This window comes from Vombatus ursinus, unplaced genomic scaffold (assembly GCF_900497805.2).
Source record: "Vombatus ursinus unplaced genomic scaffold, bare-nosed wombat genome assembly UNPS02014847.1, whole genome shotgun sequence".
Taxonomy (NCBI): Eukaryota; Metazoa; Chordata; class Mammalia; order Diprotodontia; family Vombatidae; genus Vombatus; species Vombatus ursinus.
This window is the reverse complement of record NW_020954625.1, coordinates 15,924,931-15,950,987: the sequence shown is the minus strand read 5'-3', so window position 1 is coordinate 15,950,987 and position 26,057 is coordinate 15,924,931. Positions and strand designations below refer to the sequence as shown.

Genomic DNA, 26,057 nt, shown 5'->3' with positions numbered 1-26,057 from the left:
TTTTCCCTCCTCTGTTTCCTCCTAGGAAGGAACTGCCATGCTGTTGGAGCATCTTGCAGGGAGCTTGGCATCTGCCATCCCTGTGAGTACCCAGCTAGACATCGCCACTCAGCACCATCTTTTTATGATGGGTCGAAACGGAAGCCACGTCAAACAGATCATGCAGAGAACTGGTGCTCAGATCCACTTTCCTGATCCCAATAACCCACAGAAGAAATCTACTGTCTACCTCCAGGGCACCATTGAGTCAGTTTGTCTTGCAAGACAATATCTCATGGTAAGTGTGTGCGGAAATGAGTGGCAGAAACCCTGGGGTTGGAGCTAGTGTTTGTCACAAGCCAGTATGTTGTATTGACGTGGTAAATTTTTCTCCAAAAAACTTTCGAACGAAGACAATGGTGCAGGGGAAGGAGTGTGATATTTAGAACCAGAGGGCCTCTGCTACTTCTTACCTGTATGACATTGGGGGAGTCGTAGCTCCCTGCCCTAGTACCATATGCATAGTAGGCACTTAATGAATGCTTGTTGGTAGATGAATTAAACAGATGGCTTCTGAGATACCTTCCAGTTCTAAAGCTGTAACTTTTGGTTGGCTGGTCCTGGTATAGAAAATGACTTTTAAGAGTTAACTGGACTGACTAATATGGAAATGTTTTATGTGATTGCACATGTATAATGTGCATCTGCTTACCATCTCAGGGAGAGGGGAGGGGATGGAGGAAGGAAGGAAGGGATAGAATTTGGAACTCAAAGCTTATAAAAAAGGTTACAAATTGTTTTAAAGTGTAATTAGGGAAAAATGAAATATTATATATTAAGAGTCAGTTGTAACCCATGAAAAGGTTGGACCTGATGAATTCTAGTTTAGGTGCTTATCAATAGGCTTCCAGCTCCAAGATTCTTTGAAATATATATGCATGTGTTTGTGTGTCTATGTGAGAAAGTCTGACCTTCAGTTTTTAAAAAGTCATCTATTTGTGCTTGAATTCAGTTCTTCTAATTTTTTTCAGATACGCAGGAACACATGTACATTGATAGATAATATATATTATTAGATTAATAGATATTTGATAGATTGTATATTACAGGACTATTGTGAGCTACCCTGGAAGTCAGGGTGACCTGAGTTCAAGTCTCACCTCAAGCACATCTTGGTTATGTGATCCAGGGAAAGTCATTTAGCCTCTTGGACTGTCTTAGAGTATAAACTACAAGAAATGGTGTATTGGTGAAGGGAGTTTTCTCACCTCAACAGAGTTCTCACCTCAACAGAGTTCCCTGTTCTCATGAAATTGTAGATCAAGACCAAAAACGAAAATGTTAAGCTTCTAAACAAGCATTGGGGAAAGTTTTATTTCCACTTGGGAGATTTAGTAGGTAGAAAGTTTTATAAATCTTCACTGAAAAAAATGTTCAGAAAAGAATATTTGGGTGTCAGTGATAAAAAGAAAAGTCCACTGGTTGCATTAGAATGCAGCAAACCTTCTCCCAATCTGTCATGTTTTCAACTCATATTTCCTGTGTTGACTTTCAAACATGTTGGTCTTGACAGGGATCTAATCCCCGAATTGAAGGCCCAGATGCCAGGCCCACACAGACATCCTTCTGTATCACTCCTTTTTCCATTCCAAGTGCTCATCCGGGCCTGACCTTTAGTGATATTTGATTCAATAAGCTTGAGACGTGACCTTTGCTGTGATTGCCTTCCCGAGCCCACTTTTTCAAAGCTGAAAAAGATGGCCTTGCGATGGTGGCTCCCACCCCCGGCAGCTGACAGCTAGTTTTCTAAGCATTAAGGACTGCGATCATGGAAGAATTGGATGGGATTCGGTTAGTCGTGAATGGCTTCTTTTGACCAACTTTCCCTTCTCAAAGTAAAGTCTGCTTTCCTGCGTCTCCCAGGTTTAATTTCCTGAGCTAAGAGTTTTTCTATGTTCACCTTTGGAAGGCAGCAGCAGTGTGACTGGCCTACTAATACCCAAGGATTACTGCGATTATTATTCACATGTTCTTCCCAGTCCTTTTGACTTCTCTACAAGTTACTTTTGCATTCATTAAACTTTTGAAAATGTTATTCTGAGCAATTATGAATGCACGGACTCTACCTGATAGAAATGCAAATGAAGGGCACCGTTGCCTTTGAGAATCCAAGCTTAGCAGCTGTTGAGTTACAAGAGGTGCTTAATAAATGCCGATGGGCTGGAATGCATGATGGACTAGCTGGCTGGAAGCCTTTAGGCTTTACCATTTCACCATCATCACCCACTATTTAAACCAGCGTCTTTGAGGAAAAACTAGGGCTGTCTTACAAAAAAAAATTTTTTTTCTCACTTGTAAAAAAAATTCCACCATTCTAATGTTTAAATTCTGAAGTTTAACTCTTCTAAATCTCGTTTGTGAGTAATGGTTTTCTGTAAACCGTCCTCCTCCTTCTTGACCCCACCTGGAGTTCTTGTTGACCACCCACTTCTCCCACATACTTTTGCACCTGTTGATTTGCATAACTGTCCCTTGCATTCCTCTGTTTCTTCTCCTGCCTATCAATTCTTCCTTGTGAATCTCTTTTGCTAGATCATGTCCCAACTCCCTCCCCATAGGCATTTCACAATGAGGGGACCATGTCTCTACTTCCTCTGTAGCATCTCCCTTCATGTCACCTCTCATGAGTTTGGTGAACGTCTCTATGCAGATGATTCCCAAATGGATAATTCCAGCCTTCACTTCTCCCCTGAGCTCGCATACAGCATCACTAACTGCCTCTTGGATCCTTTGAATTTCGTGTCCTGTAAGGCATTTCCAACTCCACCTGTCCAAACCAGAATTCTTTATTTCCTCCCATAAGCCCATCTCCCTCCGGACTTTCACTGTTAGTGTTAAGGGCATCAGCACCTGCTGCCTGAGTCTTTCAAACCTGTACTCATCCTTGACTCCTCTTTCCTTCAACTTTGATGTCGCATCAGTTGGGAAGTCTTGTGGATTCTGCTTTATCCTCGTCAGACCCTCATCATCCCTCACTTGAACTGTAGAGGTCTCCTGATGAAGCCCCCTCATTCTATTGTCTCCACCCTCCACGTAGCCCATCCTTTACAGAAGTGCTGGTGGCGAACAGAGCCCTCCCTGAGGTGCCAGGAGCCAGGGAGCTCAGTCTCAGGTCTCAGGTTTATTTCTGACTTGATTAATCAAGCTGAGGATGGCAGATGAAATTCTTTGTAGGATATTTACCTACCTGGCCCAGTGATAACCATTCAAGAATGAAGAAAACCTAAATAATAAAACATGAAACTGTTGATTTTTTTCTGAAAAAAAAAAAAAAAAAGATGCCATCTATGAAAGCCTGTGAATCAGCAGTGTTTTTCTGTCTAGGATGTCCTGGGTGGTTCCAGTGCACACTGAGCCATCAAACATCCTGCTCATTGATGTCAGGCATGCGGAAGGTTTGAAGCTCCAATTCTCAGAGCCAGAATTAAATCCACAATAAACTAGAACTCCCATCCAAATGCTCCTCAGTAGGATTAAATATTTCTTTCTTTTTTCTTTTTTTTTCTTTCCTTTTTTTTTTTTTTGGCAATTGGGCTTAAGTGACTTGCCCAGGGTCACATAGCTAGTAAGTGTCAAGTGTTTGGTCTGAGGTCAGAGTTGAACTCGGTTCCTCCTGACTCCAAGGCGGTGCTCTATCCACTGCTGCCCCTTAGCTTCCCTGGATTAAATATTTCTTAAGGGACTCCAGGCCTCACTATTCCCCCTATGCGTAATTAAACTGGAGTTGTATTTTCTTTGTTTCTTTTTTTTTTATAAAATTGAGATCTACTTTGTTTTCAGGTGTGTATTCATTCCTTCCCATCTCCCTTCTCTCCCCTCCCTTTACCCATTGAGAAACTAAGAAAAGCAAAACCCTGTACAAACACATAATCAAGCAAAACAAATTTCTGCATTGGCCACATCCCCCCCCCCCCAAAGTATTTCTCAGTCTGCACCTTGAGTCAGTCACCTTTATCGGGAGGTGGGAAGCATGCTTCATTATGAATACTCTGGAATTATTGTTGGTCATCATATTAATCAGAGTTCCTTCCTCTTTCAAAGTTGTTGGTTATTGTATAAGTTGTTCTGGTTCTGCATACTTCACTGTGTATCTCTTCATATGCATGTTCCCAGGTTTCCCTGGAAACTCCCTCTGCATTGTTTCCTATGGCACCGTAGTATTCCATCACATTCATATCCACAGCTGGTTCAGCCATTCATTTTCCAATTGATGGACATTCTCCCAATTTCCAATTCTTTGCCACCCAAACAGATGCTCTAAGTATTTTTGTAAATATGGGTTCTTCCCCCCTTTCTTTGATCATTGATTTTATCAGTGTAGGCAGCCTCTAATGAGCTGCTACCAATGGGGGTCTGCATCTTGTGCTGCACCTTGAGGTCTTAGAAAGTGTTCCGAGGATACTGACAAGTTCAGTGACTTGTCTTGGGAGGCGGCCTTCAAACCAAGTTTTCCTCAGTCTGGGATGGCCGTCTATCTCTTACACCAAACCGTGTCTACAACAAACATCTATTATATACCTGCTGTGTGCCTGGTGCTCTGGGAATACAAAGGCAAAAATGAAGTTTCTGCCTTTAATTAAAGAGCTTCTAATGGGGAGATATAGGTACCCAGATAAGGAGGGTGAGAATGGCAAGAAAGAAGTACTTTAGAGTACAGCCTGGGCAAAGCTGCCTAGGCTGGAAAAGCATATGAAATTCAGGGGATATCAGGCTAGTTTGGCTAGAACGGAGTGTGTGAGGGACCCTGATGTGGCTCATTCTAGAAAAATAACTCGCCAACAGATTGTGATCAGTTGAATTCTTAGAAGAGCCACGTCATGTTGGTGATAGAATGGGGCCCAGACTTTCACTTTTCTAGGAAAGTTCAGTGAAGTATCTCCTCCTGTTAATGCAGGCCCGGTGCTTCCTAGAGTGCAACTTGCCTGGGGTCACATAGCCAGGATGTAACAGACTGTGCTGAGCTGTCTGGCTGCATGCTGTCAGGACAGATAATGATTATTCTCCCCATTTTAATGATGAGGTAACTGGTTTGCTCAGTGAGCAGAGCTGCAATTTGAGCTGTGGTCTTCGGTTTCCAAATCTAGCACTCTTTCCTAATTGTGCCCCTGAGATTATGGAGAGCTTGAATGCTAGAATAAGTGTCCAGACTTGCCCTGACTGAGGCCATTGTGTTGAGTCTTGAGCAAGTGAGTGACAACAAGGTAAAAGTCCTGCTCTGTATCATGGAAGGAGATAAGTGCAGGACCAGAACTTGAGACTTTTAAGAGTCTTATTTTCACATTCACAGAAGTAGCTTCTAGGGGGCCACTAGACGGCACAGTGGACAGAGCATTGGCCTTGGAGTCAGGAGGACCTGAGTTCAAATCCAGTCTCAGACCAGACACTTGACACTTACTAGCTGCGTGACCTTGGGGAAGTCACTTAACCCCAGTTGCCTCACAAAAAGAGAAACAAAAGTAGCTTCTTCTCCAGCAAAACAAAGTATGCAGTGCTGTGTTGAGGCTTCATTCGCTCACATTTTACTGAATCTGTCATACATTGGGCTTTCTGTGGTCATGGGACATCTTGAGTTTTGAAGGAGGCTCACTCCCTTGTTCCTCTTACCTGTTCTTTTTGGTCCCATCCTCCAGGGCTGTCTTCCTCTTGTGTTGATGTTTGATATGAAGGAAGAGATCGATGTGGAACCTCAGTTCATCGCTCAGTTGATGGAACAGCTAGACGTCTTCATCAGCATCAAGCCCAAGCCAAAACAGCCGAGCAAGGTGGGTTCTGGATCCGCACACCAGGAACTCAGATCCGGCTGCCCACATTCTCCTGCTAAGCTGCCTGTTATTCATATGTACAGTTCACTTGGAATGGAACCAGGCAGGAGCTCCTTGTTGTCTGGGGCCGGTTGTCCATTCCCCATAGAAGTGTCGGTTGTTTTGAGGTCCTTTCTCAGATCCCTTTAAGTCTTTCCACTCTTCTCTCTTTTTTTTTTTAAATTTCAAACATGAATCGCAACCAATAATTCATTTTGGAGTGAAACATACTGTACTCAATCTTCTAGTTTAAGTGTGTTTGATGGATTATAGGTGGGAAGGAAAGAGGTGAGTGGAAATCTGGTGTTAATTTTAATTCTCTCAACACGCTCTTAACTTAACTATTTATTGTGTTTGGTTCTAGTGGCCCTATTTTAGGGGTGACATTGGCTGGAGTATATCCAGAAGAGGGTGACCAGGGTGATAAAAGGAGCAAAGACTTCGCCATTTTAGAATCAGTTGAAGCAACTAGGAATGTGAGAGAGAATTGGGGGGAGGGCAGGGCATGAGGGTTGTCTTTAAATATTTTAAGATCTTTCACATGAAAAAGGAATTAGACTTTTTCTGCTTGTCCCCAAAGGGTAGAGCTAGGAGCTATGAATGGAAGCCATAGAGAGAGTGAGGTTTGTCATCAGTGTGAGAAAAAAGTCTCGATATCAGAGCAATTCAGAAGCAGAATGTGCTGCTGTCTGCCGAGGCAGTGAGTTTCCCCTCACTGGACATCTTCTTGCGAAGGCTAGATGTCTACTTGTCAAGTAGAGGTCCTTATTTGAGTACAGATAAAGCCTCTGAGATTCAGCCAGGCCTTGATTATTAAAATCACCTTGTTTTCAGTCTTCACCTTTCTGAACCTTGTTTCCAAGAAGCCAAGGAGTTCTACCAGTTCTGCGTAGTGTAAAAATATATTGAGATAGTACTCCTAGAGCTAGAAGGGCCTTTTGTCCAGCCCCTCGTTCTACAGGTGACAAACCTCTAGCTGAGAGGTGTTCAGTGACCTTGTCCAAGGTCATGCAGGTGGTGAGCATCTCTGTAAAACTAAAACCCTTTTTTCACTATTCCTCACTGCATATGTGAGATTATATGGAGACAATTCTGTAAGATTCATAAAGCACCTTTTTCTACTTGATAGTATTTTATTTTTTTCAAATTACATGTAAAAATAATTTTCAGCATTCACTTTTATAAGATTTTGAGTTCAAAACTTTTTTCTCTCTCCCTCCCCTCCCCTCCCCATCCCCAAGACGGCGTGCAGTCTGATATAGGTTATACATATTCAATTATGTGAAACATATTTTCACACTAGTCATGTTGTGAAAGAAGAATCAGAATGAAGGGAAAAACCACAAGAAAGGAAAAACAAACAAAAAAAGTGAAAATGACATGCTTCCATCTGCCTTCAGATTATATGGTTCATAAAGCACTTTTGAGAAGGATGGGTGTCGCACACAGGTCAGATTTGGAGGGTCCCTTTAAGACAGCTAGATCAATTAATGCACTTCACTGTACCTGCCCAGTCAAAAGGTTCATGACAGCACAACACTTCACATTTTTTAAGCACTTTACAATTTACGTAGTACTCCCTCTATGACTATCCTGAGAGGTGGGAATTCCATGATTGTTATTTCCATTTCCCAAATGAGGAAATTGAGGCTCAGATAGAATGAGGGGCTTATCTGTGCTCATCCAGTTAGTTAAAACCCAATGGGTGATTCAAATCCAGGTGTAGTGACTCCTCCTCTTTCCAACAAACTCAACAATGTTTGGATGAAGAGTTGCCTAATGACCAGGTCCTTTGAGTGGAGAAGTGAGCAGAGGTCAGGAAAGGGTTAACAGGAGAATGGAGCCTGCTCGTATAGGCTGCTGTTCCCACTGAATTCAACTGTATGTTGTTGAGTCATTTAATCTGACTACATTTTATTCTCTTTACCACCCAATTTTTTAAAATATTGCTAAGTGTTTTATACCATGGGAATGAATATTTTTCCATTTTTAGAAAGGAAATCAATAGGAAGAATAGGATTCCTTGTATAGAAAACTGCTTTGTAGCCAACTTAGCTGGTATACAGCTGTTCCGTAAAGTGAAAGATAACTCTTCTTTGAGTTCCAGAGTTCTTCCAGTGAAATGGGAGGGTGGGAATAGGAGTCAGAAAACCTGGGTTTGAGTCTTAGCTCTGTTCTTTGTCGTCTCAGTGATCCTGGCTAAGTTACTTCACTTCAATTCAGTAAACATTTATAAAGAGCCTACTATGTGCCAGGCACTGTGCTAAATGCTAGGGATACAGAAAAAGTCAAGAGATGGTCCCTGCCCCCAAGGAGCTTACAATCTAATGGGAGAGCCTTCACCTATCTGGGCCTCAGTTTCCTCATCTGCAAAGCAGAGGGACTGGATTCGATATCTCTGAGGTTCTTTCCAGTTGTAGTTCTATGAGCCTGTGATCCTAAGTTCTTCACCTCTCTGGGCCTCAGATTTCTCCTCTGTAAAATGAGGTATTGGCCTGGATGCCCTCGGAGGCCCTTTTTACCTCCCCCTGCTCTGATTCAAGGAGACCTCTTGGATCTGCTGTGTCCAGAGTCAGAGTTGGCCAACCCCCGGCTTCTATTTTAACGCCTTCATTTTAGAGCTGAGTACACCAAGGCACAGAGAGAAGTGCCTTACCCAAGACCACATGGATAGAAAGTGGCAGAGTGAGAGTTTGAACCCAGATCCTCCGGTCTTCCTTGGGAAGGCCATTGCTATTTTCCTTGTACTGCTCTGGCAACCAGAATCTAGAAAGTTCATCAGATCGTAGATTTAGAGCTGAGAGGCCATTGTAGTTCAGCTCTCTCATCCTACAGACAAGGAGACCCAGGCCCAGAAAGCTAAAGTGCTTTGCTTAGAGTCACACTGGTCTTAAGGGACAACGTTGGAGCTCCCTTCTGGGCCCCCTGGCTCAAAATCATCTTCTCTTTCCACTGTTCCAAACCTCCCTCTTAGATCTACTCAGTGCCCAGTTTGCTTTGTTTTGTGAAAAATGGAGAAAGGAAAAGCTTTGTGTTCAAATTCTCAGTCTTTTGTTGGTATCTAAGCCGATGGTTCAGGTAATGCTTATGGTTCCCTGTGTGGAATTGGGAATGAACACATTCATCGTTGTTCCCCACCCCCAATTCCTTGCATTCTACTTGCATCTCACATTTTTTTTCCCTCCATTATGTGTTTTCATAGTCTGTGATTGTGAAAAGCGTTGAGCGAAATGCCTTAAATATGTATGAAGCCAGGAAATGTCTCCTCGGACTTGAAAGTAGTGGCGTTACCATAACAACCAGCCCATCTCCGGTCTCGTGCCCCGCCGGCCTGTCATGTCCGGGCTTGGATATCTTAGCTTCTGCAGGCCTGGGACTCACTGGACTAGGTATAAAATACGTTCTTCCAGCTGTCTGTCAATGCCCTGTGGGCTGCTCTTCAGCCCTCCTTCTGAGGGAAATGTGCCCCCCCCCCCAGCTTTTGCTTCTCGTTAACATCTCTGCGTGTGTTTCTGTCACCTCTCCTCTAACAGGATTGGCTTCAGTAATCCAGAGCTGATGACTTTGTTTTCAGGGACTATTCCTGTTTGTCCTTTTTAAACCAGAAATAATATAAGGGTGCGAGACTACAGCCTATTGTAACGTATGTGTTTTCTGTGGATTTTGCAAGATTTTCATCAGTCTAGAGACTGGGATGTAAGGTGTACGTGAAAGCTGATTGCCAGTGAATGCTAACATGTTTTTAGCAGAGGCATGCCCAGATTTCCGTAACTATAGAACAAGATTTTCTTTTTTCTTCTCCATTTTGCCTCATCCTTCACCAGCCTCCCATGCCACATCAATATTTGTGAAACACAAAGCTGATGATATCATTTCACTCTTCAGAAATCTTCCACAGCTCCTTCTGGCTTTGAGGAGAAAATTCAGCATTCTCAGTCTGCAGTGATTCCACACGCTTCTCCAGGCTTCTTTCAGATCCTTTCCCTTCACGAACTGGCCATGTTTATTAAACCAGCCAACTCACAATATTCTCCATACGCAACCTTCCTTCCTACCGTCACGCCTTTGTACGGGCTCTCCTGTGCCTTGAATGTATTCTCTCCTTACCTTTCTCTCTGCCCCTATCTTCCTTTCTGTCTCTGCCTCTCTCACTATGTCTGTCTCTGTCTCTATCCATCTCTCTCTCTTCCATTCCGTTTCTGTCTTTGTCTCTCTCTGTCCCTGTCTCTCTCTTTCTCTCCTCCTTTCTCTCTACCTCTCTTGTCTTTGTGTCTCCCTTTCTCTCTCTTTGTTTCTCTCTCTGTCTCTCCCTTTCTCTCCCCTCTCTCCCTGCCTCTCTGTCTCTGTCTTTCTCTCTCTGAGTCCCCTTGCCTTCCTTCTCAGCCTAGCTCAGACACCTTCTTCTCCAGCCGTACTGACTGATCTCCCCACTTGTTAGTGCCGTCTCCTTTGGATATGCTTTCCTACATACTTTTTGTTTTCTTATCTGTGTGCATGTTGTGTGTTGTGTCCCTTCTCCCTCCACCCATTAAAATAGAAGCTTCTTGAGGGTAGGAGCTATTTCAGCTTAATCTTTGTATTCGCACTGTCTGATATATGTATATTTAATTTAATCAAAGTTTGTTGTATCAAATCAGTAACAACAAAAAACCTTTATTGAGCACCTATATTTAGTGTAGAGCCTATTGGGCATTGAGAGGTAGATAGAGACTCCCCTCAGGTAGTTTACAATCTAGTAGGAAGAGATGAGACATCAAGATAACTGTGAAACGTAACATTTCATGTTAATTGTATCAGAGAGTTACAACCCAAAGGACTCTGGGAAGTCAGAGAGGGCAGGTCTTTACCAATACAGTAGAACCAGGGGGAGCATCCTGGAAGAGGTGGCATTTGAATTGGGCTATAAAAGCTACAGGTGAATTCAACAAGCAGAGACAATGGAGGAAGACCTGTAACATAGGGAATAGAAAGTCAAGCCGGGGAGGCCGGACTGTGTTTCCAGGGCAGAAACTTGGTCCCTTTTGACTTCCTGACAGAATGGGGAGAAGGAAGAGGCCTTAGATCCTGGAGTTAGAACTGGAAGCATCCTTACGAGGTCATCTAGTCAGCCTCCTCATTTTACAGACATAAAAACAGAGGCTTGTCCAGGGTCATGCAGGTAGTAAGATTTGAACTCAAGTCCTCTGACCCCCAATCCAACACTTATTGCACTGCACTGTAATATAAGTCTGGACAGGCAGGTTGATTAGCTGAGAGGAATTTGTCCTTTGTTCAGTTGGTGATGGGGAGCCCTTGAAGAAATCTGGCCCATGGAGAGCAATCCACACCAGCTGCCCCCTCAGCATAGGCCTGGAGAGGGGTGCGGGGGGAGGCCCATTCTGAGATTTTTACCTTATTAAGCTCTTAGGGGAGAGGGCAGAGTGCCTCTGGGCATTTCTGACAATGCCGTTACCTTGTGGATGACGCCTGACAAGCACATAGCAGCTACGGGCCACATCGTGCTCATACACACGTTCTCAACCATTTTAATTGAATTTAAGGTTAAGAGCAAATCTCTCTGCCCTTTGAAGCACTAAAGTAGGTATGTGCAAACATAAAAGACCTTTGGTCATTTGTTTTTCGGTGGAGGAGAGGAGGAAGTGTACTGAGGCGGACATCAGAAGAATAATATATTTATTTATTGGTTATGTCCCATTTACTGCAAACAGCCTGTTGGGAGTAGACTAGCTTATCTGGAAATGAACCATTAGGACCCCTTTCTCTGCTGAGGGAGAGGAGGGGAAACATTAAGGACTTAACTGCAATGTCAACTCAAACCAAGAAGATCGATAAAGGATGCTTATATCAGACCATTGGTACCTGATCTAAGCATGACCCCCATCCCATGTAAACCCATGAGAAAGGGGCTTTGTCAACACCAAGACTGGGAATTGGACTTGGATGAATTCTATAAGAAAAGGCAGCAGATTTGGGAATCTCCTTACCCCACCTACGAGAGGAGAGAGCAAGCCCTCTGATAGCCAGGGGTCAAAGTTGCAAAAAGGCATATATATGTTTGATGATGGGAAGATTCTTCATAGGAATGAGAGCTGTTCTGACATGGGGAGGGCTGCCCAGGGAGAAAGGGAGTCCCTCCCTCCTCGAGGTCTCTCGGCTGTGTCACCTGTTGTAAGATCCGATAGGGGAATGTTCTTTTCCAGGCATAGAGTGAGCTAGGTGGCCTCTGAAGTCATTCTCAGTCTGGAGAGTCTGGGATTCTGAGAGAGGACAGGTTCCTTTTTCAGTTCAATTTCACATTCATTTATTAAATATCTGCTATGTGCTGAGCAGGGGATAGAAAATTTAAAAAAAAAGTGGTTCCTGCCCGCGAGGAAGTTGTATTCTCCTGGGGGAGGGTTTCTAGATTAAACGAACTTGGCTATGGCCACACCTGCCTCACACAGGAACTGTAACGTTCTCTAGTCAGACGTTGTCCTGTGCATAACCTCTCTGTGCCTTCTTGTGACAGTCACTGCATTTCCATTACTTGGCTACCAGCTTTTCTGCATGTAGCTAGGTCAGTCCTCAGACCACAGTTTGTTCCTGGGTTTGTAGACTTTGAAGACGCAGGGTCACCCCACAACTCAATAACATACCAGGGGATGACTCCATTGGAGGAATTTCCTAAGTATAGTATACAGGGTGTCCCAGAAATCTTAGTACTTTCTTAAGTTTTAGTGGGTTGGAGTTGAGTTTAGACTTTGGGGATGCCCTACATATTTTAAAGAAGGGCTCCTTATTATAATTTACATTTGAAGGAGCAATAGTAGGGGCGTTTTTACAGTAACATCTGGAACTATTACACAAGCTAACTTTCCACACTTTGCACACAGGTCTTCTCGGCCCAACTGCCTTATCTGTAAACACCTCGACGACTCCAAACTCGCTCCTGAATGCTCTGAATAGCTCTGTGAGCCCTCTGCAGAGTCCGAGTTCTGGTACTCCAAGCCCCACGCTCTGGGCTCCCCCACTTGCCAACACTTCAAGTGCCACAGGTCAGCATGCTGGGAATTTAAAGGAAGGCGGCGGGAACCTAAGGATTTTATGGGAGATGTTCCCTGGGTAGATTGTAAGCTTCTTGTGGGCAGGCTCTGCTTTTTATTTTTGGTTGTTGTATTGATCAGCATCATGTGAACCACAGACATTTGACAAATGTTTGGGTTGATTTGGGTTGATTTGGATATGGTAATAAAAATAGAATCTTTCCTGTGTCATCAAGATAAATTAGTAGCCAGACAAGGGACATATCTGACCATATATAAAAAAAAAAGTCTGCTTAAAGGAACTCTGAATTGTTATGCCTGTAAAGAAGGAAGGGACCATAGTCCAACCTCATCAGTCAGTCAGTTAGTAAGCATTTATTAAGCACCTACTATATTATCAAAGGAGTTAATATTTGTAAAGCTCTTAACACAGAGCCTGGCGTATATAAATGTCAGTTGTTATTATTGTTATTATTATTATTATTATTATTATTATTATTATTATTATTATCATCATCAGTATGTGCCAGGCACTGTGCTAAGCCCTGGGGATACAAAGAGGCAAAAGACATTCCTAGATGAAGAATCTGGGACCCAGAGCAGTGAAGGCACTTGCTCAAGGTTAGAGTTGAGTAGCCGAGCTGGTGTTCAAACCCACTTCTGACCAGAGCCAATGTTCTTTGCACTATTTCATGCTAACTCTCTTCCTCAAATTCCAGTCACTTCCCCTGCCAACCTGAAGACTCCCACAGTCTTCCTAACAATCCAGTGACTAAGGAGCATTTCTGCCCCGGTAGCCGTATAGCTAGCCGATTGATGTGGTGGAAAGTCACACCAAAACAGGGATTGGGGCCCTGGGTTGTAGATCCGTCTATACTACTACCAAGCCACATGAAAGAATGAGCATTTATTGGGCACTGTGGCCAAAGACCAGCCACATTCCTTGTCTAAATGTGCATTTTAAGTAAGAGTTTGGACCAGATTGCCCCAGAGGGCCTTCCGAGCTCTCATAAGACGTGCTTGGATTTCTTATGAAACCCTGGAGGATAAATGTAAAGCAGTTGCCCCTCTGAGTGTGAACGGTGAGGATGCCGCTCTCCTTCCTCTGGGGCCTGACAGTAGTAGCAGGAACCTTGTGATCATGTGTTCTCTTTGCTTGGATTTTCCCCACTGTAGGTTTTCCGCCACTCCCACATCTCATGATTCCCTCCACCGCCCAAGCCACATTGACCAGTATTTTGTTGTCTGGAGTGCCCAGCTACAGCCAGACAACGCCATCTCCTCCTCCAGGCTTGACTCCTATAGAAGTCCATGTCAATGGCATGCAGTCAGAAGCCCCCCAAGGCTCTCCTGCTCTGAATGGACATGTGCAGGTAAGCTCAGTGAGGAGTGTGCTCCGGGCCACCACTTACTCGTATCTGGCAGAGCTCTGGCTCCATTCTTTTTTTTTTAACCTTCATGATAAACATTTTTTTTCACGTGAAATTTGTGAGCATTTAAGGTGAGATGAGAGCTCTGACCTTTTCCTATAACTGCTTCAGTCTTCAAAGATAAAATATGGTGCAATATCGACCTCATCCCTTGGAGAAAAAGTGCTGACTGGAAATCACAATGACCCATCACGCCAGACGAGTGCCTCTGAGCAAGTATCGTCCAAGTCCGGTGCCCCAGAAGGTAGGGGGCCGCCCCTTTGCCCCTGCCCTCACTAGTTTGGGGGAGGTTTCTGCTCTGAAGGGGCCCTGAGTGGAGTGCCTAGGCACCATTCCCTGATGCTGGGGGTCCAGTTGTAGCTTTGTCCTGTCTCTGGTATATTGAAAGTAAATATCATGAAGGAAGAAGTAATTAAATCAAAATAATTACTATGGTAGTATTAATTCGGGCAGTAGGGTGTTGTGGATAAGGCATTGACTTGGACTCATATTACTGCTTTGCCGTTTACTACCTGGCAAATCACCTGACTTCTCTGAGCCTCCATTTCCTGTCCAGTTCTAAAGCTATGATACTATATGGCATTTAATCATAAGTAACATGTAAAACATATGATAGTATAATGCACATTCTACCACCTGCTGTGGTGGGTATCTACACAACTGTGCCAGCATGTGTATATCTCTGCCGGTGTGTGTGCACATCTCTATCTATACCTGCAAAGCCACGCATACACATACATGTTTGCCCAAGATTTTTTTACACTTGAATTAATGTCATAGAAATGATAGCCTTTCCTACTTCAAGTGGAGACTTTCAGAACCCCCAGTCAGTAGGACTTTGAACTGTGAAGCTATAATGTTTCTATCTGAAGCATTTGTATCTCTTTACCTGTATGTGGATGTTTTTCTCCCCAAGTAGACTGTAAGCAACTTGAGGTGAAGGGCTATTTCATTTTTGTCTTTGTATCTCCAGTGCCTAGAACAGTCCCTGTTACATAGTGGGTGCTTTAAAAGTGCCTGTTGGTTAAAGAAGTCTCTATCAAGTCTCTTATAAACAGAATGTTGTTACAAGTCCTTTTGGCTAATAATGTCTCCAGAGTGCTAGATACTGGTCTGTGGCAGCTGATTTCATGCTGGCACCATACCAAGATGGCGGCTGCTTTGATTTTCATTTGGTCTTCTTCTAATCCACAGGTTGCAATGATGCTTTTGTGGAAGTGGGCATGCCTCGAAGTCCTTCGCATTCGGCCAGTGCCACTGAGCTCAAGCAAATGATGGCGTCCTCCAAGGTATCCTGCTCCAAGAGGCAGACAGTAGAATTACTTCAAGGCACAAAGAACTCTCATTTACAGTAGGTATTGGTCTCTGACCAGCTTCTTATGGATTCGAGTGTCATTTCCTCCTTTTATACGGCACCTTCAGGTTTGGGAAGCACTTTCCTCCAACTCATCCTCTAAGTAGTCATACTATCCACATCTTATACAGGATCAACTGAGCCTTTGGGAGGTAAAGAAGGGTAATTGACTTGGAATCTTAACTGAACAATGTACTGCCTGTGTGACTCCAGAAAAGTAACTCCCCCTCTTTGGCCTTAGTTCCCCATCTGTAATTGAGAACATTGAACTTCGAGATCTCTTACTCCCTGTGTGACCTTTGCCAAATCACTCCCCCTTTGCTAGACCTTAGATTCTCGTTCTCCCTTCCAGATCTAAATCTACGATCCTTCCATTCTAAGCCTTAAGGCCTTTTTGTTTTGCTTAAGATCATGGATCTAGAAATCAAGGTCTTTTGACTCCAACCCCATCACTCTTAGAACTTGCTGAATTGTTGCTGAGCTAGGATTCTCTGGGTAACATCGACATTGCCCAAGAGGATTCCTGATAAACTTTGCATTGCTGATTTGGGCCAGTTCGACTCATTCTATTTTCCCTCTTACGGTGCTTACTGTCCACTATTATCCTTCTGATGATTCACCATAAAGGTCTGTATTGAAAGTGATTTAGCTCCATATGGAAAAATGAAAGGACCTGGGTTCAAATCCCAGCTCTACATTCTTCAGTGAGTCATTCTTTGCCTTTGCAGGGAGCAGTTGTGTGGTGTGACTTAGCTTTAGAAAACTTATGGTTCCCAGATCTCTAGACTTTGCTATTGGAGCTCTCTATTTGCTGTGCTACCTGTCTGCCTCTCTCTTCTTTCTTTCTCCACCACTTTTATTTCTCTTCTCTTATTGGTCCTTGCATACTTCTTTCTCTCCTTCCTTCTCTTCTGTCTCCCTCTTTTCCTTTCCATGTTCTCCTTTATTCCCATTTCATCTTTTCCCCTTTCTCCCCTTCTCCCTCCCATCCCCACATCTTGAGTTTAGGCTTTTGAGTTGATGTCAGTTTTCTGAAACACTTCCCATTGAGCTCTGAAAATGTTGCTGGTCTAGGATTGACCTTCTGTTCATCTTCCATAATCATCTTGTTTGTTGTAATCATGGCTGTCTCTTAATATTCATCTCTTACCATTTCCCCACTATAATTTTGTCTGCATTTACTTCTGAATTCATCCTTGAGTGCCTTCAGCTGAGGGCCCCAGTCTGTGAGAAAAGATTCCCCCCAAGCCCTCAAGGACTTCTTCCTTCTGGAATGGTTTCCGCTGTTTCATACATGTTCCAGATCATGTCTGTCACGCACATAGGTGTGCATATCTCAGAACCACAGGGTTGGAAGAGACCCCAGGGGCCATTAAATCCAACCTCTCTGTCCCTAGACCAGAATGCTGTCTACAATGCCCTCTATGCTTGGTCTTCCACCCTGAACTTGACCTTAGCTGAGGGGAAATCCACCCCTCCCAGAGCAGCCCATTTATAGCCCATAGCTGTGATGATAGCGTTTATGTAGTGCTTAAAGTTACAAAGCACTTTGCATGTGTTGTCCCATTTGATCTTCACAACAATCCTTTGAGGTAAGTGTTATTATTAGCCCCCTTTTACAGGTGATGCTGAGAGAAGTTAGGTGATTGGATAGGGTCACACACCTGGCAAGTGTCTGAGGTGAGATCTGAACTTGGGTAGTCCTGGCTCCAGGTCCAGTGCTCTTACCCATTCCCTCTCAGTTTGGGGGGAGATGGGAGCCAAAGGGGTGGTGTTGGTGACCTTACCTCCTGCTGCTGCCTCAGGGTGCTACTTCAGCTAGGCTGGCCTGCATGCACCAGAGATGGAATTCATTTGATAATTGGTTATTGATGTTGCCTTCTTCTTTTGAATTCTGTCCTTGGCTTTCATAGGAAGTGGTTGTGGTCTAGTGGGATGGAATATTAGAGTAGGCATCAGATGGTCTGTGTTCTTAAGGCTAACCCAGATGACCACTGAGAGTACCTTCCAGAATCCTGTGAGCCTCTCTCTTACAATATGATAATACAGTCCTCTAGATCTGTGAGCATCTCTCTCTTTCCCCCTCCACCCCCATACACCTTGCTACCTCTCAGGTTAACTAGGCCTAGCTTACTTCGACAATAGATATTTTTAAAGTACCTACTAAGTATCAGGCATTATGCTAAGCAACTGGGATACAAATACAAATAAAAACAAAGACCGCCCTCAAGGAGCTTACAGTCTAATGTAGGGAGCTGAAAAGCAAGGAGTGGGTGTATAGAATGATGGGGTGGTGAGAGAAGGTAGCTGGCTATGGGGGCATGATGTAAAAGTCCAAAGAAGTCCAAAAGCAGTATAGCTGGTGGTAAATGGGGAGACCACTGATAATTACTTGGACCATCAACATGGAGACCTCTGGTCTATGGTTGAGGGCTAACCTTCAAGTTTTCTTTCTTAGCACCACTGAACGATTGCTCTCGGATTCAGAGCTGAGCGCTTCAGAGAGTCCTTTGGCTGACAAGAAGGCTCCAGGGAGTGAACGAGCAGCTGAGAGGGCAGCAGCGGCCCAGCAGAACTCAGAGCGAGTGCGCCTCGCTCCACGGTCGTCCTATGTCAACATGCAGGTAGGTACTGATGCGGAGAGGGTAGAATCGATACAATGAGAGACTGCCCACATGGAGGTGTCTATCGATAGTGGGCCTTCTTTACTCCCATTCGAGGTAACAATTATGGGTATATTGATAAAAGGCACATCACCAATGGTAGTAAAGGGCTGGGCTGAGGTTGGTTTGGTTGGCATGGATCCTAGATTCTAGATCTAGGATGCTTCTCCAATCTTTGGAAACTCACAAGGTCATCCTTCGCTTAAGAGTAGAAAAGAACAGACCCGAGTGCCAAAGAACAGAAGCTCGTATTCACAGCCCACACGATGGTCTGGTGAGGGAGGATGATAGGCCTTTCCCCACCCTGAGACTTACAGCCTGTCTTCTTCACTCAAACCAGCCAGGCAGCAATGAGGCAGTGAGTGACTTCTGGGTGAGTCTTTTGTCTGCCTGCCAGATCTGATCTGGTAACCAACCTAAAAGACTCTTTTATGAGTTAAGCAGACAGGAAACAGTCAGAATGGCCTGTGTGTGCTCTGAATCCAGGAGCAGAATTCCTCTGTTATGTATCTTTTTGCCTTACCAGAAGCAGGCTCTTCAGTCTAGTTTAAATGACCTGGAAGTAGGCAGAGTTGACTAGGCATATTCAGAGAATGAGGTACCCATTGGCCAAGTCCCTTTGAGTTAAATTGATATTTATGTTATGCATATTTATATATGTACTTATTTAACTCCAAAATTCAGCAGTCCAAAAAAGTGTTTATTGAGCACTCAGCATGTGCTCCTAGGCACTCTTAGAAACAGAAACAAGAACACATGTGGTCTCTGCCTGTATAGATTTTACCATCAGAACTCAATTAAAAAAAATCTCAAAGCTTAATAGAGGAGAAAGTACTTAAATCTGATCCCTGTAAACCGAGTTCTTAAATTGTTTACTTGACAGTAAAATTTACCTTTAGAATTAAATGGTACTTTGCATATTAGCAATGACATTTTGGTCGGGAGTCATAAGACCATCATTAACTTGTGTTTACCCATGGATAAATGACTACTCATCGCTTTTGTTGTGTGCTTTGCTTTTGGTTGTTGGAAAAGACAAATTACAATTTGTAAATGTCAGAAAAGGTGAAGCTGGGCTGTGTGTGTGTGTGTGTGTGTGTGTGTGTGTATGTGTGTAGATAAATACTTTATAGCTTCAGTGTCAACCTTATGATCCAAGCCAACCTCTTTGCCATATTTATTAGTTTTTATTTCTCGGACTATGGTATATCTTCATTGCCTTCTGTCTTTTCTTGTTTCTCTTTTTGACAAAAGATAATTCAACAATGTGTAGCAATAAAGATTTCAAATATTTCCTTTGGCCCAGCTGACCATTTCCTGATGCAGGATTTTCATATGTAAGAGGTACATTTATGTCATCAGTCCAATAATCATCTCTATCCCTTGCAGTCACAAAGAAGAAAGCTCTCTGCAGTCATCAGTGATAGTGGGGGCCAAGAAATCAAGCATCAGTGGATGCCATCTTCCTAGGGAGTCAGTTGTCAGATACTTGGGAGATGGGAGCAGCAGCAGTGTGGCATGGCAGAGAGAGAGCCTGGGAGTCAGGAAGACCCAGGTTCAAGCCCTGCCTCACATACATCCTGGCTCTGTGACCTGAGCAAGTCACTTCCTTTCAATTCCCCAGACAACTTTCTGTCACAGAGTAGGTGCCAACATACATTGATGGAGTTTTCTTACTGGTAATTCCCTATACTATTGAAGCCAAAGGTCTAGGGGGAAAAATTGGAGTTAATTATCTAGTCGTGGACATCTGGACCCCTCACTACTCTTTACATCATCTTATGTGCACCATATTTGTCAGTGACTGGGTAGGAAAAGGGAAATATAGAGGAATGCCAAGCAGAACGTTTTATCAGCTTGGTATGATATACAGAGGGCTGGTCTCAGAGTCAGGAGACACCTGGGCTTCATTCCTACATCTATCACATACTAGTTCTGTGAAGATATGGAGGTCACTATACATGAAGGCTCTCTGAGCCTCGTTTTTGAATCTTCTTTCGTTTATAAAATGACAGGGATGGACTAGGTGACCTGTAGCTCTATTATCCAATAATATGTAAAATGAGGATGTTAATACCTATTGTGCACACCTCACCAGGTAGTCTTGAGGATCACATAATGGTGGGGAAGGGAAGGAATCAGCCTTCTCTTTGGTGTTTACTATGTTCCAGGCACTGCGCTGAGCACTTTACAAATGTCTCAGTTGATTCTCACAATAATCCTGGGAGGCAGGTGCTCTGTATCCACTGTACTGCCTAGCTGCATCAAATGAACTAATATAGTTTGAGTGTTCTGCTTCAAGTGCCGTATAAATGTAGGGCTATAATTAGTGCTATTTGGACAAGACTTATGATTTCCTTGGCATAAGACATTCCTGATTAGAAAACTCCCTCAACCAATGAAGACTGGCTTTGAAATTTATAATCTTAGAGGGTTACCTGGGACACTGTGAGTGAGAGTTGCCCAGGTCACACAGCCAGTATCTGAACCATGAATTTTGAGGCCAGATTTCTACTCACCATGAAATGCTGCCTCTCGTTATTGTTAACTTGGTCAAAAGTTAGAGGAGGTAGAAGATTGCTTAAAATGAAATTTTAGGAGTTATTTGTGAACTTTTATACCATCATTATCCTTGCTGACTTATGTATAGTGCTTTAAGATTTGCTAAAAACTTCACAAATGGTCCTCACAGCAAGTCCATAGACATTCTTAAAATGATTCTCTTTTATTGAATGTCTATTTTTCAAATTGATGATTAGGCTCACATCTTGGGTTGCATCTTGGACTCCTTTCCTCTTCAGAACACATCATTCCATTCCCTTATGTAGTTCCTAGTGGGTGCAGAGTAGTCTTGAGGTATTCACATTTCTTTTCCTTTATTTGTGGTAGTTTGCAGAATTTATTGTTTGTCATCGGAAATTATTAAATTTAACCATTACTATCTTGGAATTTGTAGCATAGGATTCTTGTTTGTTTTTTGGAGGCAATCCATAGATTCTTTTGATGAGCATTTTGTTTTATGTTTTTAGAAATTCTGAGCAGTTTTACTGTATTACTTATTGCATTATGGCGTTCAGGGTCTTTCGACTTGTGTTCTAAGAGACCTATGATCCTTAAGTTTTATCTGTATCCTGTCTTCAAGAGCACAATGTTTTTCTTGTTTAGGTGTCATGTATTCTTTTAATATTATTGCTTTTTTGCTGTTCCTCATCTAGATTATTTTTCACTTCTTTATATTTGTATTTACTTCTTTTGTTTCTTGGTAAGGTTTGCCATTGTGGATTCAAGTTTTTCTATTCTGCCAATTATTTCTACTGTGCAAATTGTCACCATTTTTATTTCTCTCTTGAATTATTGGGAATTGTTGTGGTACCATTTTCTCTTGGGAATTCACAGGATCCTCTGCCTCTCAAATGTTGATTCAGTTTCTTTTGCTTGGCAATATTTATTAAGAAGTGTTGGGACTCATTTAGATGTCCCAGAGGTTATCTTTCCTTCTGTTTTAATATCTTTCCTATTGATTTATGTGCCAGTACTCAAAATTTTTGACTGATTTTTCCCTCTCTTGAGATTTTTGGTAATTTAAATCTCTTTTCCTATATTCCTTTATTGTTCACTTTCTGACTTCTTTCTCTTTGATGTCAGATTCCCTGGTATTTGACCTAAGAGTTGTCTCAGCCATTTCTTTTGCTGAGGAATTAATTTTTAACCAGCCTCAGTCTCTGCCCTAACTGACTTCTGAGGGGACAGAACTGATCTACACTGGATGCCAGACTCTTTTTCTTCAGGCCTTATGTAGTGCCTCCCCCCCCACCCATATAGTGGTAGATTTCCCCAGTTACCTCTGTTCTCTAATTCTCTGGCTGAGGGCTGCTGCAGTATAGCATGCTGCCACCCCAGGCCAAGTGTGTTCACTTTCCTGCGCTTTACCTTCTCTGCATGAGTGGGGAAAGAAGTGGATTGAGTTGAATTCTGCTATTTGTTGTCACAGAAAGGTAGAGTAAGGTTAGGGACCAGATGTGCCAGCAGAGACTGTTGGTTATGAGTCCCCTTGTGCCATCCTGCCAGAGGGTGGAGGCTAGTGGCAAAGGGGATGCAGAGTGTACATGTTAGAGATGAGGAGCTAGCCCTCTGTGCTATTTTTTCATCAGACTGTTACCTCCTTGTACTTCTTGGTGACTTGACCTGCGGAGATAGTTTTATTTACCTGTGGCTCAGATTTTTATGAAGGTGAGTTTTAAGAGTTTATGAAGATCAGAAAGTGGGTCTGGTCCTCTGTTTTGTTCACCATGTTGTTTTTCGGCACATAAATGCCGTTCTTCTTCCCTCATCCTCACCAACATCTGTGATGGAGAGAAGTTATGATCCTCAAACCTCATTTTAGAGGTTTTTCTAAGCAAACTTCAGTGCAGTAGACTAGTGCTGTTCATGACTAGTTTAGCTGGACTGACTTAACAAGCCAGCACTTTCAGGGGCAGTTATCTCCTGGAATTGAGCATTCTGGACAGTTGCTGATTAATGATCTTTGGCTGAAATCATTGGGGTTACAAAGCCTCCAAGGGTGGGTTAGGAGACCCGTTTGTGTCCAGAGCGATTGTGAGCAATGAGTCTCTGTTTCTTCGTCTTCAGAGTGAGGAGGTTGGAGCAGGTGATCAGATAGGATAATGTCTGTGTGAAGCATTCAGTTAACCTTAAAAGTGCCGTGTCCGGTCCATCCATTGTGATACTGCTGATCTCTCTAAAGTCACTTTGATTTCTAACATTTTGTGTTTCAGTAGAGTTCATAGAGTATGGAATTATAACAGAGCTTGTAGAGGTATTTGAGGTTATTGAGTCCAAGACCCTCCTTCTACAGAGGAGGAACGGAGTCCCAGCAAGGGAAAATGACACAGATCATCAGTAGCAACTCTAGGCTCCCACCCCAGGTCCTCTTTTCCCTACAGTATGCTTCTGGGATAGCGACTTGAGAGTCAAGCATTCCTTTAGTCAATATTTACCAAGCACCTGGTTTGAAGGTACTCTGTGAGTGCTGGCTAGCAGGTAGAACTCGAGGCCTGTTTAATATTATCCAATGTCATTGCAAGTTGAAATCAAGCAATATTTCAGTTTGATTTGATAATCTCACTTGGAGCAATTGAAAACCAATAATGGTCCCAGAGAACAGATAATGAATCAAATCTCTCTCCCATCAGCAAAGGGAATGGGTGTGGGGGTGAAGGCTGGGAGGACAAGATATCATATAATTTCTCAGACACGGTCGCGGTAATTGCGTGGCTTTAGTCTAACTGGTTTCTTTTTGTTACAAGAGAGGGTTCAACTTAGATGATGGGGGAGAGGAAGAGAGAATTTTCCAGGTACCACTACAGAATGAGCTGTAATTCACAGAAATCAAGGTTATTTTTAAAAACAGTCCACTGGTATCTTGGCATCAAGTTCTTTCTTTTGGAAAGGATTCCCCAAATCCTTGTCATCAAAACCATAGGCATGATAGGTCATGCTTATCATAAATGAGAGGGTTTTTTTTAAACAACTGGTTTCTGGGAAAGAGTAGTGCAGGAATTTGGGGTAGAATCTCAGTATTTCAGGAATGTGGTATCCCAAACCAGATTTTTGGATACTATTGGATTGAGTCACTGATATTTGAAGTATGCTTTCCTTAGCGTGTTAAATATTAATCATAAATAGATTTGTTTAAGTTAAAGGAGATAATTTGACTCAGTGCCACAAGTCAGATAGTTATTTATTGCTCCAATGAGATATTTAAATGATCCAATAGAATATAAGCTCTTAGGGGAGGAGGGCTGTTTTGTTTTTCTCTCTAGTTCCTAGTACAGTGGTTAGCACATAGTAGGCACTTAATCGTTGCTTGTCGATTGATTGGTTTACCATTTAGATGTATCAGATGTTCAGCGGATTGCTAGTATATTATTAAACTTAGGTTAAACACTTGTCCCTTGGGAATTCGTGAGCTGTAGTTAAAGCCTTTGTTTTTAGAATGTGAGTGTTGGTGTGACCCATGGTGAAAGGAGAAGTAAAGAATTTTCTGTTTGTTTAATTTTTTTAGGCATTTGACTATGAACAGAAAAAGCTGCTAGCAACCAAAGGTATGTCGTCCATGAGCCTCCTCCAAAATGCCTCTATTTCTCAGTGGACCCATAAACATATTTTCCACTGTCTGTATTTGATTCATTTTGCTCTTGATGAAAAAGGTTTATCCGTACTTTAAAAAAAAGAAAAGAAGAAAAAAACAAAACAAACAAGAAAGATCGACCCATGTTGTATGAAGTCTGTATTGGCCTAATGAAGGATCAAGTAAAATTGACAAGGCTTTTTGATGCCGTGATAAGGGTATTGATTCTTAAAGTCATAGGTCCTGAATTTGAATCCTGGCTCTTTGACTTGGGACCTATGTGACCCTGGCCTATTCTGTAATAGTTTGTGATGCATAAAGACAGCTGAGTGGCTCTGGTGGAGTTAGGTGGAGTTAAAATTCGGCCTCAGACATTTAATTAAGCTGTGTTACCCTGGGAAAGTCACTTAACCCTGGTTTGCCTTATTTTCCTCAGCTGTAAAATGGGGACAATAATAACACCTACTTCCCATTGTTATTGTGAGGATCAAATGAGATAATATTTGTAAAGTACTTTGAGGGCTTTAAAGTGCTCTATAAATGCTAGTTATTATTGTTGTTGTTAAAGATCACACCCTCAGTTGTATATAATCATGTTTGAGAAGATAACTCACAAGGATTGACTGTTCCATGTGTGTCCGTCCCCCTTCCTCCCCCAAAGCAATGCTGAAAAAGCCGGTGGTGACGGAAGTGAGGACACCAACCAACACATGGAGTGGCCTGGGATTCTCCAAGTCCATGCCAGCTGAAACCATCAAGGAGCTCAGGAGGGCTAACCACGTCTCCTATAAGCCCACGATGAGGACGACCTATGAGGTAAACACTCACTGGGCGCTTCCCCTCTGGCAGCTCTGTGGACGGCACATGGAGTCCATGGACTTCCACTCAGTGCCACACACTTTTTTTAATCTTCCGGGTGGTGGTAAGGGGTGGAGAAGGGAGGAGACTGGCTCTGAGTCTGTTCACTGTAACTAGATTGTCATGAAATGGAAATAGTTTTAGTGACCCATCCCCAGCTTTCAAAGCTAGGGACTGTTTGCTGTTGGGGATGTGTGTGTGTACGTACACACTCACACACAGTAAATCAAACCATGGGACTGAGGGTAGACAAAGGATGGCCATGCTATCCTCTCTGGTGCTTAGACAAGACCTTCATTCTGAGGGTCTGTCTTCTGACAGAACCACCTCAGAGGTAAATGATGCAAATAGAAAAGGAAGACTCACCTTTCAAATGGCGAGTAGCAAACAGTCCTGGGCATTTGGACCTGCCAAAGCCAAGCTCTCCAGTGGTCCCAGATGTTGGCTCTGTCACGTACGTTGAAGCGGAGAGGCTGGCTTCCTGACATATGGCAGTAGGAGCCAAGGCCATGGGTCAATACCCCATTAGGCTACATAGGACTGACAAGCAAGGGCCTGCCAGTTTGGAGATAGCCAGCTTTTGGCTGTTGGCTTCTATGAGAAAATATGAGGAAGTTGTCCAAACCCATATTTTAGAGAGAAAAAAATCAGCAATCAATCGAAATAGAATATTTACTGGACTCCTTGTTTGAAAGACAGTTGCGTAATGATTTGAAGGCTTGGGGTGGCCTTCTCTTCCTCTCTAATGGACCAGTTTGCT

General features: G+C 43.1%; 1 protein-coding gene across 2 annotated transcripts in view; it reads left to right on the top strand.

Annotated features, from left to right (window-relative positions):
• The window catches only part of BICC1 (BicC family RNA binding protein 1), a 276,008-nt gene that overhangs the window by 222,530 nt on the left and 27,421 nt on the right, over nucleotides 1-26,057 (top strand). For both annotated transcript variants that reach the window (XM_027840726.1, XM_027840728.1), the window contains exons 8-17: nucleotides 26-277; nucleotides 5,670-5,801; nucleotides 9,043-9,229; nucleotides 12,713-12,874; nucleotides 14,039-14,235; nucleotides 14,404-14,536; nucleotides 15,487-15,643; nucleotides 18,105-18,270; nucleotides 24,374-24,413; nucleotides 25,101-25,255. In XM_027840726.1, coding sequence (XP_027696527.1) covers nucleotides 26-277; nucleotides 5,670-5,801; nucleotides 9,043-9,229; nucleotides 12,713-12,874; nucleotides 14,039-14,235; nucleotides 14,404-14,536; nucleotides 15,487-15,643; nucleotides 18,105-18,270; nucleotides 24,374-24,413; nucleotides 25,101-25,255 — 1,581 coding nt within the window. The remainder of the gene's footprint in view (nucleotides 1-25; nucleotides 278-5,669; nucleotides 5,802-9,042; nucleotides 9,230-12,712; nucleotides 12,875-14,038; nucleotides 14,236-14,403; nucleotides 14,537-15,486; nucleotides 15,644-18,104; nucleotides 18,271-24,373; nucleotides 24,414-25,100; nucleotides 25,256-26,057) is intronic.